This window comes from Aquarana catesbeiana, linkage group LG02 (genome assembly GCF_042186555.1).
Source record: "Aquarana catesbeiana isolate 2022-GZ linkage group LG02, ASM4218655v1, whole genome shotgun sequence".
NCBI classification, from domain to species: Eukaryota; Metazoa; Chordata; class Amphibia; order Anura; family Ranidae; genus Aquarana; species Aquarana catesbeiana.
Genome location: NC_133325.1, coordinates 523,044,849 through 523,067,110, shown reverse-complemented (window position 1 = coordinate 523,067,110; position 22,262 = coordinate 523,044,849). Strand labels below are relative to the sequence as shown.

The following is a 22,262-nucleotide window of genomic DNA, read 5'->3' as shown; positions in this document are numbered from 1 at the left end:
AAAAAAGTTTTGCCTTTAGTTATACTTTAAGGCCCCTTTCATATGTGGCGGATCCACTCAGCGGACAACGATTTCTATGGAGAATTGGACGAAAACAGGCAGCATGTCCATTTTCATCAGATCCCATCCAATCTGCTAACCGGATGGCGAACGTAGCGCCATACGTCTGTTTTGAGCAGATCGGATGGCAGACGGGCGTCAGCGGACACACCTCCGCTGACATCCATCTGCCCATAGGAATCAAGGGGTGTCCCGCTCGGATCCGAGCATGCTTATCACGTGAAAGGGGCCTAAGGGTAGATATGGTTCTATACAAGCTGTCAGTAACTTCATTTTCACTAAATATTTAACTATATTACTATATAGTATTTCTTACTATATATAAATATAAATATTTTTATATACAGTATTATGCCCCGTACACACGGTCGGATTTTCCGATGGAAAATGTGTGATAGGACCTTGTTGTCGGAAATTCCGACCGTGTCTAGGCTCCATCACACATTTTCCATCGGATTTTCCGCCACACAAAGTTTGAGAGCAGGCTATAAAATTTTCCGACAAATTTGTACACAAATCGGACGCACAAAGTGCCACACATGCTCAGAATAAATAAAGAGATGAAAGCTATTGGCTACTGCCCCGTTTATAGTCCCGACGTACGTGTTTTGATCAGAATGATCAGATTTTCCAACAACTTTGTTTGACCGTGTGTATGCAAGACACGTTTGAGCCAACATCCGTCGGAAAAAATCCTAGGATTTTGTTGTCGGAATGTCCGATCAATGTCCGACCGTGTGTACGGGGCATTAGGCTGTAAGCTTCTTGAGGGTAGGGACTGATGTGAATGTACAATGTATATGTAAAGCACTGCGTAAATTGACGGCGCTATATAAGTACCTGTAATAAATAAATATATCTATAGCTCTTACCCCCTGTTCCGGTCATCTCCCCTCACTTTTTTCTTCCTTGTACTTTTAAAGATGCCCTCTTTTCTACTCCCTCCTTGTGTTCTTATAAACATTTCCTACTCTGCTTCTGTTACCCAGAAAATTGCAAATGTGAGATGGAACAACAGTCACTAACATGTTTATTGTGTGTACATTGCTGTCAAATCTCCTGAGGACAATCTATGCCCTAAATTCCTTATATGTTTACTTGAAAAATATTTATGCTTTTTCTGGCATTACTGAATCACAATGACTGTAACCGACTGTTCTACTCTGTTTGTACCTTAAAGCATTTGTTACCCCAACACTTCATATTCCTGACATGTGCCTGCTGTACTTGTATAAGAAAGTATCCTGTTCTCTTTGTATTGCTTCTTTTATATGAAATCCCTGGTGTTCCGGCTGGTCCCCTTGCTTTCCTATTAAAAACTGACCACACTAGGCAATAGTGCACACCGTGGTCAGCTCTATAACTGTGCTGGGAATTCAGTGTACTCTCCTCCAATAATCAGACTTGTTCTGACATGCCCCCGCTGTACATTCCTTCACTGGCAAGCTCAGTGTACTGCTGCTCCTCCTTCCCCTGGCTCTTATGCAGCTGAGAACAGAGGGAATGTGATCGCTTACAAAAAAGGGAAAAGGGTGTTTAGAATGTTTTTTTTATATGTACACAAAAACGTTTTACCTTTCATTTCTATTTTAAACTGAATTGGTTGTTTTATAATGTGATACAATCACTTTAAATAAACTATATTTTTAACATGATTAAATATATACATGATTAACATTATTATAAACTCCAATTATCCTTTAATCACGGGGAAAAAAGGTAACAAGCCCTACTTAAAGCAGAGTTCCAGTCATAGGTTTTGTTTATTAAAAATCAGCAGCAACTAAAACTGTAGCTGCTGACAATTAATTAAACAGCCACTCACCTGTCCCATGATCCAGCGTTGCACTCACCCGCACTGTATTCTCCAGCGGCGGTGCCCTCATCTCTACTATGGGCACCCAGCTGTGACAGCTTGCAGCTTCACAACCGGGTGCCCACCGCGCATGCGCGAGCGGCGCTGTGCTCTGTGACTGTGACAGGGAGAACTTCTGCTTCTGAACGCCTAAGGCAACCGGAACAGAAGTGGGAGCAGGTACCTGTCAAAATCGGGTACCTGCTCCCCGGGGGGGGGAAGCCTTAAAGCGGAAGTTTCACTTTTGGGTGGAACTTCACTTTAAAAGTAACTTTGAAAGAAGGCAAAGTTGTACCAATAGGAATTAAAGATGCCGTTAAGCGATTTATCAGGTTGTAAATGTAAATTGCCAGATGATGGCACTACAAAAATGGTGAGAAGTTCAGTCACTTTTTTAAAGAAATAACCCTGGTGTTTGGATATGTTGCAGCTGAAAAAAATTGAACAGTATCTTAAATTGTATGTCTCAATGACTCGTTTTTTCATGGTATGAGCTATTGAAAGTAATTTTCTTCCTCCTTAAGTCAAATACATTTTTTTTAATAGTTACATAGTTAAAAGAAAAACAAAACATACAATCCCATTTACACAATCCTATACCCTCAGTTGATCCAGAGGGAGGCGAAAAACCCCAGCAAAGCATGCTCCAATTTGATACAGCAGGGGAAAAAAATCCTTCTTGACCCTGCAAGAGGCAATCAAATATACCCTGGATCAACTTTACCTATAAATGTTAGTACCCAGTTATATTATGTACATTTAGGAAAGAATCTTTTTTACGCAATCTACTGAGCTGGCCAGAACCAGCTCTTGAGGGTGTCTATTCCACATTTTCACAGATATTACTGTGAAGTAACCTTTCCGTATTTGGAGATTAAATCTCTTTTCCTCCAGATGTAAAGAATGCCCCCTTGTCCTCTGTGATGACCTTTAAGTAATTAACTCAACACCAAGTTTACTATATGAACCCCTTATTTATTTGTACATGTTTATCATATACCCCTTTAATCTCCTCTTCTCAAGAGAGAATACATTCAGTTCCTCTAATCTTTCCTCATAGCTGAGCTCCTCCATGCCTCTTATCAGTTTTGTTGCCCTTTTCTCCAGTTCCCCGATATCCTTTTTGAAAACTGGTGCCGAAAACTGAACTGCATATTCCGGATGAGGTCTTGCTAATGATTTGTACAGGGGCTTAATACAAGAAAGGATTTTGCTTGCTTTGGAAATCGCAGCTTGGCATTGCATGCTATTAGTAGCCTCCCTGGCAGTTTTCCCGAGTGTGGTTCGGGGTTAAAATTCAGGACCATTAGCGGTAACCCTGAGCCACACTCGGGATTACATCGCTGGATCCTGGTGTGACTTTACTTACCTTCTCCCCGGGATCCTGCGATGTCCCCCACTGTGTCTGCGGGCTCTGTCCTCCTCCGAAGCCTCTCCGTGCCAGGCTCCGTTCAGGCTTACCTATAGGTAGTGTAAATATCTCCTACACCTGCACCGTTTAGGAGATATTTACTGTACATGCAGCCAGTGACATCACTGGCGCATGAGCTCTGAAGGAACGGCCACCCTTGCTGTTTCCTTCAGAGCACTGTGCCATAAAGAGCGGCTCCCGTGCGCATGCACGGGAGTGACGTTATCGCGGCTCTAGCCAGTCACATTGTCCGTGAACCCGGAAGCAAGACGGATAAAAGGTGAAAGGGGCCTCCAGCTCTGACATCTCAGCGTGGGAGGGCTTTGTTTTGAGTTAAGTTTAACATAATGTGCTAGTATGTGATGCATACTAGCACATTATGGCTTTACCATGAGGGTAAAAAAAAAAAAAACGCCCAGCGATTTCCAACCGCTTTAAATGCCCTTGGTTTCATCAAGATGGTTAAAATTGATCAGCTGGAGGGTGTAAGAACCTAGTTTGACACATGCTGACTTGGGCCATCAAGCAAGGACAGGACTAAGTATAACAAATCTCAAAAATATAACATCCAGCCACAGACAAAAATTAAATGTATGTTCTCATAATCCACAAACCTCACACTTCTATGCAAATGCATTTATATGCATTTTTTTAATTTAATCCAGAAAAGGTTTATTAGTATGAAAAGGGCAATTGTAACAATATCAATGCTGACAAAAACATGAACTTATGTTGTACATATTCAGTCAAGGGAATAGATAAGACAAGGTCTCTGCAATATAGTGTACACAGAAGAAATGTATTACATAGACATTTAGCAAGTTATTCATTTGCTGAAGACAAATGAAATGCGAGACCTAATAACAGACTATTTGTAGAAAGAACAAGAACAAGATTAGAAAGGAGACTCTGATATAGAAACAAGCTATATAAGGTGGATAATACTAATATTATGGAAAGAGGTAGCTTTGGAAATACCATATGTGAGCAAGAAAAACTGTGTTCTAAATTGCCACATCCAAGCAAGAAGTACGTTTTAAGAATTCCTTAAATCAGGGCTTAAAGGAGAGTTTCACTTTTCATAATAAAGCGTTTTCCAATGACATTTCTGGCCCAGCCATCCCTATGTGGCTTTCTCACACTTACCTTATCCACAGGAGGTTTCAAATCTTGTCAGTTTATTTTCATTTTTAAAATGATTTCCAGATTCCATCACTGTCTGTGGATCGTCTCCCAGAAGCCTTCACTTCCTTGTTGCATCACAGAAGAGGGTTAATAGGGTGTGTTCACTATTCTGGACCACACCTCCCTCATTACAATACCACCTTCCACCCACTTTCCATACAATCTGATTGTACAATCTCCTTTAGATCCCCCATCAGCTATGTAGCACAGGCCTGTATGATTTGAAATTGAATGGATTGTTCAAGTGTGTCCTCCTATTCTATAGTTGTGGTAAATCTAAAGGAAATTGTACAGAGATTGTACAATCAGATTGCATAGTGTATGGCCATCTTTATACAAGTACATAGGAGGAAGCGGACGGAAAACACTCAGTTATCAGGCCCAGTTGACATCTCCACATAGAAAAAACTAATATTCTGCATGCATTTGTTTTGGGTGTTTTGGAGCGATTTTACTCGTCACGCATATGGCAGCCCATTCACTAGAATAGGCTGCCCTACACACAACACCAGAGAAGCTCCAGAATTTTTATTTGGAGCGGATCATGGTGCGTCACTGCAGTTTTTGGTGCTTTTGCTGCACTTGGGGTGCCTTTATTATAATGGAATGACAACACAAACAGGATGCACATTTTCTGTGTGGTTTGCCATGCATTTTGAAACACACAGGAGAGAATTTTTTTTTAGCATTAAAAATGCCTCACACGTCTAAACATGGGCGCGTTTAGCACTTGAGCATTTTTTTTTTTCATTTCAACGGCCAGAATAATTTAATATTCTGGCCAATGAAATAAATAAAAAAAACCCAAGCGCTTGTCACGCTTTAACCACATTTACAAAAATGCAGCTAAGGTGCATTTTTGAAGCTGCTTTTCTCCTGTCATTTTCACAATGTCAGGTAGCATGCACAATTCATCCATGTTTTATATTCTAAAATGCAGAAGAACATATTTTATCAGTGTTTTTCTGGTATACAGTATTAAAAAAAAAAAGTTAACGTGTAAAAGGGCAAAATTCTACACATTTTCATAACATAAATTTTTCCACTTCTTTAACAGTCTAAAGCCGCGTACACACGAGCGGACTTTTCAACCGGACTGGTCCTACGGACCGAGTCCGGCGGACAATTCAACCGTGTGTGGGCTTCATCGGACCTGCAGCGGACTTTTTCGGTCGAAAATCTGATGGACTTTAGATTTGGAACATGTTTCAAATCTTTCCGACGGACTCTAGTCCAGGCGAAAAAATCCGCTCGTCTGTATGCTAGTCGAGCAGCTATTGGCTTCTGTCTATCAACTTCCTTATTTTAGTCCGGTCGTCATCACATACGAATCCATCGGACTTTGGTGTGATTGTGTGTAGGCAAGTCCGTTTGTTGGGAAAGTCCATCGGAATTCCGCCAAAAGTCCATTGGATAGATCTGCAGACCAGTCCGGTGGAAACGTGAGTTAAAGGGCTAGGACCAACTGTATTATATTGCCAGGAGTGCTTATAATGATTATCTTTTGTTCATATACCTTAAAGGGCCTGACTGGCCATTGGCTCCCGCTGCTGTCAGTCAAAATCAGTGAGCCAGTGAGGATAGAAAGGGGCGTGGCCAGGTCCCAGCTCAGTGTCTGAATGTACACAGTGAGCTCTGGCTCAGCTCGGGTGCCCCCATAGCAAGCTGCTTGCTGTGGGGGCACTCAACAGGAGGGAGGGACCAGGTGCGCTGGCAAGGGACCCAAGAAGAGGAGGATCTGGTCTGCTCTGTGCAAAACCACTGCACGGAGCAAGTAAGTATAACATGTTTGTTATTTTTAACTAAAAAAAAAAACCAAGGCTTTAGTATCATTGTAACATTTTTTGCCAAAAGAAACATAACTGTCGCTGTAGCTGCTCAAAAAGTCTTATCTGGCATTAGGTCGTGTTCGCAATGGTGCTCTGCAGTGTGGGTGCAGTGAGATTGTATGCGCCTTTTACATGCAGTTTCAGGCATGTTCCCATTGACTTCTGTTAGAATGTGCATTTTCTGAAAGCGTATCAACGATGCAGCATGCAGGACTTTGATGCACTTTCATGAAAATGCAGTCTAATATAAGTGAATGGGAGCATGCCTAAAATTGTGTGTAAAATGCACATACAATCATGCTACGTCCAAAAGTCAGCGCGCTGGCATGAACCTGGCCTTAGATTTTAATTTGTTTCTCTAATGCTCAAATTGAGGCTAAACCCTCTTATCCTTTACAGCCAAGGAGTCTGCCATCTTAGCCTCTGTTTGATCTCTAGTTGCCATGGTGCAGCCCATGCGATTTGCTATGACACCAGCCATTTGATGGCTTGATAGTTGGGTTGAGAGTGGACATAAGCACACTGGCAACAGTGACAGTTATCATTCACAGAATGCCTTGAATGTAACTGTCCTGGGAAACAGTTACAGTGATTGTAAAGGCTATATAAAAAAAACACACAAACATGTCATACTTACCTGCTCTGTGCAATGGTTTTGCACAGAGCAGCCCATATCCTCCTTTTCTCAGGTCCCCCACTGGTGCTCTGGGCTCCTCCCCCTGTCCATGAGATGCAGAGACCGTGGCTCAGCCCCGCCCCGCACCCTCCTCACTGGCTGTGTCACTGGCCAACTAGGAGAGAGATCTGGCTTAGGTATTGAGGGGGGAGCTACACACTGAAGGTAAAACAAATGTTAGCCTTTAGAACCACTTTTTAATCACACTTACCTAGGTGGATGCAGCATAGGCACCTCTAACACCGAGAACTGAGAGATCGAACACCGCCGATTGCTCGGTTCTCACAGCTTCCTGATCAGAGAGCTGGTGACTATCAGTCACCAGCTCTCTGCTCACCCCCACACTCACACACACAGTGCTGGGCTGTGCAGGGGGTGGAAGCGGCCGGCTCAGTCTCCCAGCGGCTTGCTGAGAGGCTGAGCCCGGTGCCGGGCCCAGCGGCTTGCTGAGAGGCAGAGCACAATACTGGTTGCAGCGGCTTGCTGAGAGGCTGAGCCCGGTGCCTGGACCGGGTCTGTGACATCAGCCGACAGCAATCTTCAGCCTGCTGTCTGCTGAAAATGGGTCACAGGTATGCAGAACAAACGAAAAGGGGCATGGCTGTACTGCTCTGACTATGGTTTATGGAATATGATTAACTAAAATTTAGTAAGCATAACATTTACTTGTAATAAAATTAGTCTATTTAGACAGAACACTGGATTATTGAAAAACATGATCCTGTGGTATTCATTATGTGTGCTTTGTTTGTCTGTAAGGCAAACTGTCATATCACAATAATTAACCATTCAAATAAAAATGCTGAAAATTTTTATTTTGAGTTTGGGAAACACACCAAGAACATAATTATTGGAGAGTGGAGCATTTGCAATGTAGTAGACCTTTGTGTGGTCAGTGACAGAGTATAATATGGCACTTATATTTGGCATTTCATTTTAGCCATCCCAGATGGCTTGTGTAAGCTTTCAATTACTGGTTCAACTGACCCTGAACAGCATTATTCAAAAAACAAATCTGAGTTTGTTGATTTGTTTCAGCCGGTGTTTATATAATAGATGTGCTGCTACTGATAATAAACATATATACTTCATTTGCATATTACTTCTTGTGTATTAGACACATCTGTGGTGTTTTTTTTTTAAACTCTGACTAATGAATACCCACATTCTGAAAAATAATGAGCTATTTCCTGTTATAGAACAGTAAGACTTGTTATAAAATGGATATATTTGCCTTTTTGTATGTATTTATAAAGTTGTATTAGCTTTCTTTGTACAGTATAGAGGTTACATTCATAATCCTTAGAACAGTTTTCTAAGCTGACTTTTTTTTTGTGATCAGCTGCTATGTAATTGTAAAGTATAGACATTTTTATTAACAAGATAGAAGGAAGATGTTGTCTAAATGAATTTGTATTTGTTTTTTTCAGAGTGCTTTTTTGGCACTCTTTGTGCAGACAACTGTGAGCAATAATTGCAATTTGTTTCACTTAGTTCAAGCAATTACCATATTTTTTAATGTAATTTGTTTACATATTTAATTTTTAATACCATCATTTATGTTGAAAGAAAGAAACAGCAAATAAACTTATAGATAATGAAAGAAATTGATAGATGCATTATGCCGGTATATACCAAAAGAATTCACATATATTGTTATATCTCTGGATGTAAGCAAAAAAATCTTTATTCAGATTGAGTTAATTGTTTTATTATGTGCCACATAAAGTTGTAAGATCAGTTGGGGGTGTTTGCCATTTCCTAATTAACAACAACTTAAAGGATCACTAAAGATATATCATTTTTTTAAAATAACAAACATGTTATACTTATCTCCACTGTGCAGCTCGTTTTGCACAGAGTGGCCCCGAACCTGGTCTTCTGGGGTCCCTAGCGGCTGTCTCGGCTCCCCCCCGCAAGGACTCAACACCTTCATGCGAGCTCCCTTGCATGATGTTGAGTGCTTGCGGGCCCGCTCCTGTGATACAGCCGGCGGCCATAGCTGCTCACTGTATCACTCGGCCCCGCCCCCCGACGAGCCACATCATTGGATGTGATTGACAGCAGCGTGAGCCAGTGGCTGCGCTGCTTTCAATCCATCCACTCTAGCCAATCAACAGCCAGGGTGAGCGGCGAAGAGGATGTCGGGGGTGAGCGTGGGACTTTTGAGGGGTCAGGTAAGTAAAACGGGGTGCTGTGGGGGGGGGGGCGGTATTGTTGGATGTTTTTTCACCTTAATGCATAGAATGCATTAAGGTGAAAAAACTTTTACCCTTACAGCCCCTTTAAGCTGGCCATACATTATACAATGTTCCTATTCAATTTCCTTTAGATTTACCTTCAACTATGTAGTGCAAGGGCCTGCCTGACTGTATACAAATTGAAAGTGTTTTTTTTTTACCCCATATTATATGGTTTTGGTAAATCTAAAGGAAAAGAAAATTGTATAATGTATGGCCAGCTTTAGAGACACAGTCTGTCCCCTCTTCAACCAGCAGAGGGAATCTGCTTTGGGGGACCGGTCTTGCAATTAGGGGGAAGCCTGCAGGAATGAGAGATAAGGTAAGTATTAGGCCATATTCACACCTGAGTGACTTGGAATCTCAGGCAGAATTGTGCGTCACTGCACCAGAACATTATGGCGGTGGTGGTGGGGAGCATCGGAGGAGGAGGGCAGATCCCAACTGAAGGTTAGTAATGTCTCTTTTCTTTTTTTTGTATTTATTTTTTTAGGTAAACTTAGCTTTTGTCAGTGTAACAATGCTGTTTGTTCTGCAATAAGTTCTCACATTCTCATCCTGTGGACAGGGTATTCATAGACGGACCTGTGGTTTTAAACCAACTTTCAGTAAGAGACAAATTAAAACTAACTCCATTTAACAATTTAGGTAGTTGGATTAACAGGTTGTGCTCCCTTTTTGTAAGACGATAACATGGTTATAATAATAATAATTATATAATAAAAATAAAAGCTATTCAATAATGTAATCAAATCAAAAACACTGAAATTTGCTCAGTTGCAGAATTGTCGCTGTCGTTACTTTCAGTGTTTGATGATGGATCTCCCCACAAATCACTATCCCTCAATTCTGCAAGTGATTCTAATTTATTATCGCTGTTAGCTGGTCTAAAACCACTTTTGATGTAAAGGGACGGTTTTGGTTGCTATGGACAATCTCCAGTTTCCAGGCAGAAAGAACAGTATTTATAATATAAAGCTGCATGCAGGGCACAGGGCAAACTACTAGGGACAAAAGGGATGTGAAATAGATTGATACAGTAATGTAATCTGTAAGATTACAGTGTACTGTATACGTATTGTGCGTTTTTACTTTTTGAATTTGGCGTCATCCTCCGTCCCTGTGCCTCGCAACGCTCGCAGGGAACGGAGCTCTGCTCCGTGATAGATCAAACAGAGGACGGCTCTCTCACACAGCGGGGAGACATCGCAGGATCCTGGGGACAAGGTAAGTAACATGTACCTGGATCCTGCGATGCAATCCCAAGTGTGGCTCGGGGTTACCGCTTTTGGTACTGAAAATCCACCTCGAGCCACACTCGGGAATACTGCCAGGGGGGTTAACCATGTGATTGGCTGTGTCCAACATGCTTTTTGTCGGCTCTCATCGCCTCACACTGACAGAGCGGGGAGCGGGATCTCCTCACAGGGGAGACATGTTCTGATCTTCAGGGCACTGATAATCAGTGCCCTGATTATCAATGTAGCCCCAGCGGTGCCCATCAGTGACACCAATCAGTGCCCATCAGTAATGCCAGTCAGTGCTGCCTTTCAGTGCCCATCAGTGCTGCCTATTAATGCTCATCAGTGCTGACCATCAGTGCCACCTATCATTGCTCATAAGTGCTGCCTATCAGTGCCCATAAGTGCCGCCTATCAGTGCTTATCAGTGCCGCATATTAGTGCCTCCTCATCAGTGTCAACTAATCAGTGCAGCCTATCAGTGCCCATCAGTGCTGCCTCATCAGCGCACATCAGTGAAGGAGAAAAATTACTTATTTACAAAATTTATTGACAGAAAGAAAAACTTTTTTTTTTCAAAACTTTTGGTCTTTTTCAGTTTTGTTTTAGCAAAAAATAAAAAACGCAGCAGTGATTAAATACCACCAAAAGAATGCTAGAGCATCTTCTTTGTGGGAAGAAAATTATAAAAATATCATTTAGGTACAGCGTTGCCTGACCGCGCAATTGTTATTCAAAGTGAAACAGAGCTGAAAGCTAAAAATTGGCCTGGGCAGGAAGGGGGTGAAAGTGCCCGATATTGAAGTGGTTAAGCTTACAGACAAATATTTAGCAAAAGTGGTTCTAAATTCTTAATATTTTTAACTTAATGCATTCTATGCATTAAGGTAAACAATGCTTCAATACTAATTTCCTCCCTCTCTGTCCCTAAACACTTACCTGAGCCCTCTATTGATCCAGTGCTGTGCTCACCTGCAGCCTTGTCTCCTCTCTTCCTCTTATCATAGGACACACAGACTGTGCACTTTGCAAGTGAAGTTTCTCCAGAGCTTAGTAAATGAGGTAAATCTTCACTTTGCAAAGAATACTCAATCACATGCAAGGGAAAAAAAAAACCTGCATGCTTGCCTGCACATGATTAGATGATGGAAGTCAGCAGAGCATCTGCTCATTTACTAAGCTCCGGAGCAACTGCACTTGCCTTTAGCAAATCCACCCCAATCTGGAAATTATTGATTTTGTTTTTGGGCATTGACCTGCAACACATTTCTGGGTCATTTTTACCATAAAGATCCCACCTGTAAAAGAAGTGTTTTTTACTTTACCGTTTGATGGCCCATGTAGAGAAAAACTGCCATATCTCTGCTTCCCAGGCACTGCCAGCAGTCGAGTCAGTAAAAGAGTCAAAAGGTAGCGCGGTGCATCACCTGTCTAGAAATTATTTGTGAATTTGGCACATGCTCTGACACTTTCAGAACGCTTGCAAGACGCTGTTACAAAATCCACCTCTGTATGTATGCCAAAAGAAAGTTGGTCTTAATTAACTCCACTTTTGTAAGATACGAACTGTCTGTATTTTATTTTAAATTTGGTACGGATTGCGTCACAATGTGGAAGTGGAGCAAGTTAGAACTACTTGAATTTGGCGCACGAGTCACTCTCAGAACCAAAACTGTTGCAGATTTTTTTTTAATTAGGCACAATGCATTATCAAGAGCAATTATCGCCAGAAAAGTAGCGCAGCAGCTTTACTGAATTCCCACAATGTGGGCTAACAAACATGCAAACTTGCATATGCAATTATCATCCCTGTACAATTTCTTTGAGGTGTACAAGGACAAAGCTAAATGTCATTTTAATAGTGTTTTAATGTACACATTTTAGTACCAACAGATGTACACATATTCCTGGGATTACAGTTGTTTCCATGGGATCACCGACCCAAGCCCCTCCTATCCCTCTTTTATATTCCACAGTCAGTTGCTAGAATCATCCATCTCTGTCTCTCTCTCTGCTAATAAAGAAAAAAGATGTTGACACAATGAAAAAAACATGATTTATAAAATAAAGATGATTTACTAAAGGAATTTAGAATGTTCACACAGTAAATTGTTCAAAGTCACTTCAATTAACCAATGATGTGAAAAACAGATTACTGTTTACTGATTTAATCTGCAGATGATTGGATAATTGAAGTGAATATTTACACATTTTTTTCTGTGAACATTCCCAGCTACATTAGTAAATCAGCATCTATATTTAAATGTAATTAAAATGAACCTAGGTAAACATTTTTATACATACCGTAAAGTACTGCTTTTTGTTTTAGTAACTTTGAATTTTTCTTTTAAAAGCAAGGAAAGGGTTAACAGGAATGGTCAAGAAGAAAAGCCCTATTGTAAAAACAGATATGAAATGGAAGCTTTGTCGTTTAAGGAGAGGGAAATAAATAAGAGCTCCTTTGTAACAAAGGAGTATGGCTCTGCTCTATAAATATTTTAAAATCCTCATCCGATTGACCCACAGTAAAGGCTGCTAGGCCAGCAGTAATGCTTTTTGTTTATGCATATGTTTTGTGGAGCAGGCATAAACTCACTTTAGAAAAGTCTTGCTGTGATTTCCCTTTTCATAAGTGTTCTTATATTTATATAAACTTGTTTCATGGGTTTATAATCTATTATTTTCTCCAACCCTCAGTCTGAGTCTTCTGGGAGATTAGTATTTGTTGTCACAAAGATAACATTTTAGCCAGTCTCTTGATAGCACGGGAGGTTCAACAAGGGGATACAGTTTATTGATTCATCAGCGGCAGGTGCAAACTTCCAGAATAATGTAGACGATTCATTGCCCATGGGGAACCATGATTTGTTTACTTGTATCATAGGAAATGTCAAGACAATGTTAAAAATACGCACATATTTTTACAACAGAACATGAAATAACTGATGAATCTTTAGTTGTCTAGGCCATCTCCACCCACACTGCAGTCACAAATACATATGGATGAGGCTGGTCTGCCTAAGGGGGAGGACAATCCTCTGTACTCATCTGCATATTAACAGGTCTGCCTGCTGATCTCCTATAACCAGACAGGCTGGCTTCGTTCCATATGCACAGAAACACTCCAGGGTAAATTCACATGTTTTTCAGGGGAAAAAAAGCCCAAGAATCAGTATTATCAACTGAAACACAGTCTGGAAAGGTTAGAGGCTAAATGAACTAATTTTACGCTGCTAGAAAAAAAAAAGAAAAGCTATGAACGAAGCGTTTATAGACAGGTCAGTAGTTATGCAAATAGTATTTTAATGAGAACATCACTGTAACACCAAGATTATGAACTTGTGTACATGCTTCATTGAGATACAGAGAAAGAGGTTAGGAATTTGCGTGTGGGATGTAGGAATGTATTGCTCTGTACAGACTGAATCCTTTTTTTGTTAATGAAAAATAACAGTGGAAACGAAGACCATCACAATAGCAGGGAGAAGTCTTGTGGTGTTATTACTTTGTTTTTTTGAGATTTCTATTTGTGCCTCTGTAAGTGAGCTTCTTTTTCTGAAGTTTCTGGTATTTTTGTGTACTTTACAGCTACAGTCACTCTATGCTAAACATTTTTTTTAGTATAGTTTAAATTACATAAAAGCAAGGAATGAACAAAAACGTCACCATAATAGTAGTAGTACAGAATGTTTTGTTCTGTTCACGCCCACTCTCTTCCACGCCGACGAGTATAATATTAAATAAAGTACATGTTAATGCAATGACTAAAATCTCATATGAGCTCTAACTTGTTAAATTGGTTGTAAAGGCTGAAGGTTTTTTTTTTTTTACCTAATGCATTCTCTGAATTAAGATTTAAAAAAAAAAAAAACTATTGATTACCCCCCCCCCCTCCCAAAATACATACCTGAGCTCAATCTGGATCCAGTGCTGTGCCTGAGAGCAGCGATGCTGCTCTCGCTTTCCTTCCATGCTGGACTCAGTGAGATCAGTGGGAGCCATTGGCTCCTGCAGCTGTCAATCAAATTCAGTGAGGAGGGAGGGAATTGCACAGCGTGTGTTGAACCCACACGTGTGCCACCATAGGAGCCCAGAGGGCTGTCAGGTAACCCAGAATAGGAGGATTGGGGTTGCCCTGTGTAAAACCATGTATAACATGCTTGTTATAAAAAAACAACAACTTTACACTTCATCACTTTAAAGAATTCCAGGCATGGCATTTTTACATAGTAAATATGCATATACTCTACTTGTGGGTGCCCTCTTGAATAGTGGTTCTTAACCTGGAGTCCATGGACCACTTAGGGGTCCACAGATGGGTTTTAGGGGGTCCATGAGGGTCAGATAAAAAATACCATTTACATTTACTTTACAGCCCTCCCCCTTTTCCCAATCAATGGCTTGGTATTAAAAAGAAATTAAGGAAAACGCACATTACCAAGGTCTTTGGAATTGATGACATGGTATGTACCTGGATATAAAACCTGTTAAAGAACGGGTCCAGAGGGTGGTGATAATGGCATATTTCCTGAATGATCTGGAGCTGTGAGCGTTGTGCCCAAGGGCTCTGTCCTGGGTCCAGTTCTGTTTAACTTGCTCATAAATTATATAGAGGTTGGAAAAAATTCTTCGATCTCAGTGTTTGCTGATGATACAAAACTAAGCAGGGCAATAACATCACAACAGGATATAGCAACTTTACACAAAGATCTAATTAATATAGAGGGGTAAGGGTGTTTCTTATCAATGGTGGTATGAAGACATTGCTTGCCTGAACGGTGCAACATGGGGGAACACCTCAGCAATCACTGCGATCCATAACTAAAAAAAGCCTCTGGCACCCCTGTACCCAAGACCTTCCTACATTACCTGCTACTTGCTGGTCCAGATGAGCACATCACAGACCGCGAGCCCCGACATGCCGCCCCCACACGTTTTACAAAATGTTGCTGAAATGATACATTATAAGCTTATTTTACATGGTCATATTCACTTACCAACCTTTAATCACTCTTGCCTACTGTATTCTGAATTCAGCGTCCACGTCCACCAGATGGCCCTGCCCTTACCTATTTAAGAACTGTCAAATAGCAGAGGAGGCATTCCATAGTCGGTCCTCAATAAAGGCGGAACTTTTTTTTGGGTGCATTCGGGCAGCGTGATTGACAAAGGATTCACATCGGGGGGACACTGTTTTTTTATTTTTTTAATTAAGGGATTGTCAAAAACATTCTCTGTGTTTTTATTACTTTTTGACACTTTTTGGTGAATGGGTGAATACCCTATAGTGTATAGGATGAATACCCTATTCTCATTCATATGGGGGGGGGCGGGATCTGAGTCTAAATTCCGATAAGCACCCCGTCTGCAGACACCCACAACCACAGCTCAGGGTTGTGGGGAAGAGACCCTTGTCCCCATGGACAAGGTGCTTTGGGGCGCCCCAAAGCACCCCCCTCCATGTTATGGACATGTGGCCTGGTGTGGTTTAGGAGGAGGGGGGCACTCGCTCGTCCCGCTCTTTCCTGACCTGGCAGGCATGCGTGCTCAGAGAATGGTCTGGTATGGATTTTGGGGGAGACTATGCTGTTTTTTTTAACCGCTTCAATACTGGGCATTTTCACCCCCTTCCTGCCCAGGCCAATTTTCAGCTGTCAGCGCTTTCACACTTTGAATGACAATCGCGTGGTCATGCAACACTGAGATTTTTTTTCCCACAAATAGAGCTTTCTTTTGGTAGTATTTAATCACCACTGGCTTTTTTATTTTTTGCTAAAAAAAAAAACTTTTAAAAATTAAAAAAAAAAAAAGTTAGTTTCTGTAAGAAAATTTAGTAAATAAGTAATTTTTCTCCTTCATTGATGTGTGCTGATGAGGCAGCACTGATGAGCACTGATAGGCTGCACTGATAGGCACTGATGAGGTGGCACTGAAGGGCACTGAATAGGTGGCACTGATGAGGAGGCATTAAAGTGGTTGTAAACCCTTTACAACCACTTTTTACTACAGGTAAGTTTATAATAAGGCTTACCTGTAGCTACCCCGGATATCTCCTAAACCTGGTTTAGGAGATATCCCCTGTATCTACATGTGCCGACGTCATCGGCACATGCGCACTGCAGCAACGGCACATACCCACGCACATGCGTGACGACATCGTGGCTCTGGCCAATCACAGCGCCGGAGCCTGCAATACCCGGAAGTAACTCCGGGAGCGATGTCGCTGGCCAGAGCGGAGTACGAGGACCTGCGGGAGCTTCGATCTAAGGTAAGTATTTCATAATGAGCTAGTATGCTATGCATACTAGCTCATTATGCCTTTGTCCTGCAGGTTATTTTTTTGTTTTTTTGTTTTTTGTTAGTGGGTTTACAACCACTTTAATATGCTGCACTGATGGGCACTGATAGGTGGCACTGATGGGCAATGATAGGCAGCTCTGAAGGGCACGGATGGGCAGCTCTGATGGGCTGCACTGATGAGCAGGCACTGATGGGCACTAAAACGCAGCACTAATGGGCACTGAGAGGCAGCACTGCTTGGTGTCACTGATGGCCATTGATTTGTGTTACTGATGGGCACTGGTTGGTGTCACTGATGGGCACTGCTGGGGCTGCACTGATAATATGGGCACTGATGATTATCTGTACAGCCACTGATTGGCTCTCCTCGCCTCACACTCTGTCACTGTGAGGCGAGGAGAGCTGATAAATGGCATTTCCATATTTACAGTTTGACCAATCACAGATGATCACATGGGTAAAGAGCCGCATCGTCGGCTCTGTACCGAGATCGGGGTCGCGCTGTTCCTAAGGACACAGTGCGGCCGCAATCGCTGCATTCTGCGGAGACGTGAGAGCTACGAGATTGGGGCAACGTCATATGGCGGCGCTCCAGAACGAGAGGAGAGGTAGTTAAAAAATTTTAGCGTGGGGTTCCCCTTAAAATCCATACCAGACTGCGAGTCAATTTAAATGTAATTTTCTTTAGAAATGTCATTTTTGCTGCAGAATTTTCTATGCATGCTACAGATGCGCCACTTTAAAGGCAGACTAAGGGGACCCCCAGGCACTATATTTAAAGTTATAGAGTTTTTCATTTTTATTGGTGCACTTTATGCATCATTAAAATCACTGCTCCTGAAAAAACAATCATTTTTAACATTTTTTTTGTTGCATTGATACATGTCCTCCTGGGCAGTACTTGGACTCCCATACCCCTTTTATGGCCAATTACTTGCATATAATCTTTCAAAATGGGGACTTTTGATTTTTCCTGTTCGGCTCCCATAGACTTCAATAGGGTTTGCAGTTCAGGTTAGAACTTTCCCCTGTTCGGGAGTTCTGCTGTGAACCGAACAGGGGGTGTTTGGCCCATCTCTACTAGTTATGTCTGAAAATCTGGCAATAATTTTTGTAGCTCTAGACTGTTAGACATATCTTTGAAAAACGACTGTTAGACATCATCTTTGAAAACCGACTGTTATGCAGCGTACACACGACCGGACTTTCTGGGAAACTAGGTTCGACGGTCTTCCCGACGGACTTCCGGCGGACTTCTGGCGGACTTTCTGAACGGACGGACTTGCCTACACACGACCGGACTTTCCGGCAGACTAGGTCCGCCGGTCTTCCCGACGGACTTTCGACGGAGTTACGGCGGACTTTCCGAATGAACGGACTTGCCCACACACGGACAAGTCCGTTCATTTTGAACGTTACTCGGGTACGACAGGAATAGAAAAGGAAGTCAATCTTGCCGCTTTTATCGGCGAGATTGGCACCTTGCGAGCCCCGTCGCGGGGTATACCAGGCCCTTAGGTCTGGTATGGATTTTAAGGGGAACCCCCTATGCCAAAAAAAAGCGTGGGGTCCCCCCCCAAAATCCATACCATACCCCTATCCGAGCACGCAGCCCGGCCGGTCAAGAAAGGGGGTGGGGACGAGCGAGCGCCCCCCCCCCCTGAACCGTACCAGGCCGCATGCCCTCAACATGGGGGGGTGGGTGCTTTGGGGGAGGGGGCGCCCTGCGGCCCCCCCACCCCAAAGCACCTTGTCAACATGTTGATGAGGACAAGGGCCTCTTCCCGACAACCCTGGCCATTGGTTGTCGGGTCTGCGGGAGGGGGGCTTATCGGAATCCGGGAGCCCCCTTTAATAAAGGGGGCCCCCAGATCCCGGCCCCCCCCCTATATGAATGAGTATGGGGTACATGGTACCCCTACCCATTCACCTAGGGAAAAAGTGTCAATAACAAAACACACTACACAGTTTTTAAAAGTAATTCATTAGACAGCTCCGGGGGTCTTCTTCCGGCTCCGGGGGTCTTCTTCCGGCTCCGGGGGTCTTCTTCCGACTTCGGCTGTCTTCTTCCGACTTCGGCTGTCTTCTTCCGACTTCGGGGTCTCTCCGGCCTCTTCTCCCGGCATCCGGTTCTTCTGCCGGCTCCTCCGCTATCTTCTGCCGCTCTTTTGCTAGCGGTGGTTCGGACTTCTGCGTCGTCTTCTTCCCTCTTCTTCCGATGTTGACACGACGCTCTCTCCGGCTGTAATGCTCTCTGAGCGCTCCGCACTGACTTATATAGGCGGTGACCCCGCCCCTTAAGACGTCACAGTCCCTGGGCATGCTGGGACTGTGACGTTTTAAGGGGGCATGGTCAACATTACACGGTGACCACACCCCCTTAAAACGTCCCAGCATGCCCAGGGACTGTGGCGTCTTAAGGGGGCGGGGTCACCGCCTATATAAGTCAGTGCGGAGCGCTCAGAAAGCATTACAGCCGGAGAGAGCTTCGTGTCAACATCGGAAGAAGAGAAGAGGGAAGAAGGCGACGCAGAAGTCTGGACCACCACTAGCAAAAGAGTGGCAGAAGAGAGCGGAGGAGCCGGGAGAAGAGGCCGGAGAGACCCCCGAAGTCGGAAGAAGACCCCCGGAGCCGGAAGAAGACCCCCGGAGCTGTCTAATAAATTACTTTAAAAAACTGTGTAGTGTGTTTTTTTATTGACACTTTTTCCCTAGGTGAATGGGTAGGGGTACCATGTACCCCATACTCATTCACATAGGGTGGGGGGCCGGGCTTTTTAAAGGGGGCTCCCGGATTCCGATAAGCCCCCCGCCCGCAGACCCTGACAACCAATGGCCAGGGTTGTTGGGAAGAGGCCCTTGTCCTCATCAACATGAGGTCAAACCTTAGGAGTTTCAATTTGTATGCAATTAGGCAGGCCCTTGCACTACATGGTTTTGGTAAATCTGAAGACAAAAATCAGCAGAAAATCTGATAGTGTGTATGGGGCTTTAGAGATCAGAGACTGCTTCAATGATAGAAAACTATAGACCACAAAAGTGTGTTTCAACTTCGGGAGCAGTCAGTGTCCAAGGAGAAATAGGATGTTTTAACAAAATATTTTTTGTTATTTTAAATGGGTCAGAATTTTTAATGCCTATTGTTAAGATAAGTTGTTATTATACAGAATGTTAAAAAAATGACAAAACTGTGCTTTCTTGTAGACTGAAATTCGGATTGCAAGACTGACAAAACTTACGGAGCTGACAATCCTTGTGTGGAGTAAGTTTACTGTATGAATAATTTAAAAAATGATTTTATTGAAAAAGTTTTTTTCAATTTCAATTCAATTTCACAAGCTTTGTTAAAAAAATTACCCACAATAAATGTTTAATATATATAATCTTTTGTAGAAATTACCAAACATGTTGAAATAATTATGCACAATATGCTTAGAAAAGAAAAAAAAACATTTTTCTTTTTTGGTGCAGCTGGGCATGGTAGCCAATCAGCTTCTAACTTCAGCTTGTTCAGTTAATCTTTGACAAAAAAAAAAATTGGAAGCTGATTGGTTTCTATGCAGAGCTGCCCAAGATTTTGCACTCTTCAGTTTCAGTAAATCAACCCCAAAGTCTCCAACCTGTAGCACTTAAATCTCAGTCCAAAGCCCTCTCCTAATTATTATGTCCATCTGGTGGTACACAAATATATTTGACAGCTTTCAATACTTTAATACTTACTGCACCCAAGTCTCCTTCCCAACCAGATCCAGGCCTACGATCACAGAATTCTAATTTTTGATATCTTACACTTGAATTAGGATGTCCCAATACCTCAAAGTAAAAGTAAACTGCTGTTTTTGTACAGTCAACTGGAATTCTTGAGTTTTAAATTTTTTTAATGACAGTTATTATAGCCACTTCTCATACCTGAACTATACTTATAGTATTAACTAGTATGAAAATAATATCGAGAGGTACACTATTTTCTTTTTTTATTTCTATTAAATTTAAACAGTGCTTTACGTACGTACTGATATAAATTTGTTGTGGCAGGAATATGTAACCATTGGAAATTATTTCCCTCCCTAGTAGGGAACAACCTAAATGGCCATTGCAGATCCCTTGCTGGCCAAAACAATGACATGTCACTGCTTTGCCCCCCTCTCCCCCCTACCCCCCATTTGAATTGGCCTTCACGTGTATCTAAATCCTTTTAGTTTTTAATTGTGGACAAAGTAGGGGGTGGATTATAACTAGTGTTGAGTGAACGGTTAGGCCCGAGCATGAGTTCGGCGAACACCCAAATTGTTGGGGCGTTCGACTGTTTGTTCGGCACGCCGAATGCCCCACAATGCACTGCGTGCCACACAGTGCATTGGAAGCCATGATTGGCTGAAGCAATAAAGGATTTGCTCGCTGTCAGAGCCATGATTGGAGAAAGTAATGATGACTGTGCCCAATCATGGCTCATTGTGGCTCATTGCTCATAGACCCACCCTACACCATAAAAGGTTCCTCCCCAGAGCAGCCATATGCAGTGTGATATTGGAGTGGAGATAGATAGAACAGGGCTCTGTTCAATGCTACTAGCGAGTTAGTGTGCTATAATGTGCTTTTGTGATTCTATTATGAGTGTAAAGTATCAGTGTAGTGTGAATATAGTGATAGTGCAGCATGAGTGTAGTGCGACTGTTCATTTTTACTGTAGTGTCAGCTTAGTGTGTCAGGGCAGTTTTACTGCAGCATATTGGAGTGCGTTAGTGCACTTTTACTGCAGTATATTGAAGTGTGTTAGTGCACTTTTACTGCAGTATATTAAAGTACGTTAGTGCACTTTTACTGCAGTATACTGAAGTGCGTTAGTGCACATTTACTGCAGTATATTGAAGTGCGTTAGTGCATGTTTACTGCAGTATATTGAAGTACGTTAGGGTACTTTTACTGCAGTATATTGAAGTTCATCAGGGTACTTTAACTGCAGTATATTGAAGTGCGTTAGTGCACTTTCACTGCAAAATATTTACGTGCGTTAGTGCACGTTTACTGCAGTATGTTGAAGAGCGTTGGGGCACTTTTACTGCAGTATATTGAAGTGCATTAGTGCACTTTTAAAGCAGTATATTGAAGTGCGTTAGTGCATGTTTACTGCAGTATATTGAAGTGCGTTAGAGTACTTTTACTGCAGTATATTGAAGTTCGTCAGGATACTTTTACTGCAGTATATTGAAGTTTGTCAGGGTACTTTAACTGCAGTATATTGAAGTGCATTAGTGCACTTTCGCTGCAATATATTTAAGTGCGTTAGTGCACGTTTACTGCAGTATGTTGAAGAGCGTTGGGGCACTTTTACTGCAGTATATTAAAGTGCATTAGTGCACTTTTAATGCAGAATATTAAAATGCGTTAGTGCACTTTTACTGCAGTATATTGAAGTGCGTCAGTAACTTTTACGGCAGTAAATTGAAATGCGTTAGTACACTTTT

At 42.3% G+C, this 22,262-nt stretch overlaps 1 protein-coding gene across 1 annotated transcript in view; it reads left to right on the top strand.

The window, feature by feature from the left end:
• Window positions 1–22,262, top strand: part of NFASC (neurofascin) — a gene marked incomplete in the record, with an annotated part of 207,251 nt that overhangs the window by 43,678 nt on the left and 141,311 nt on the right. Inside the window, 1 exon segment of the mRNA XM_073615822.1 lies at window positions 20,002–20,059. Within this exon segment, the coding sequence (XP_073471923.1) occupies window positions 20,002–20,059 (58 nt within the window).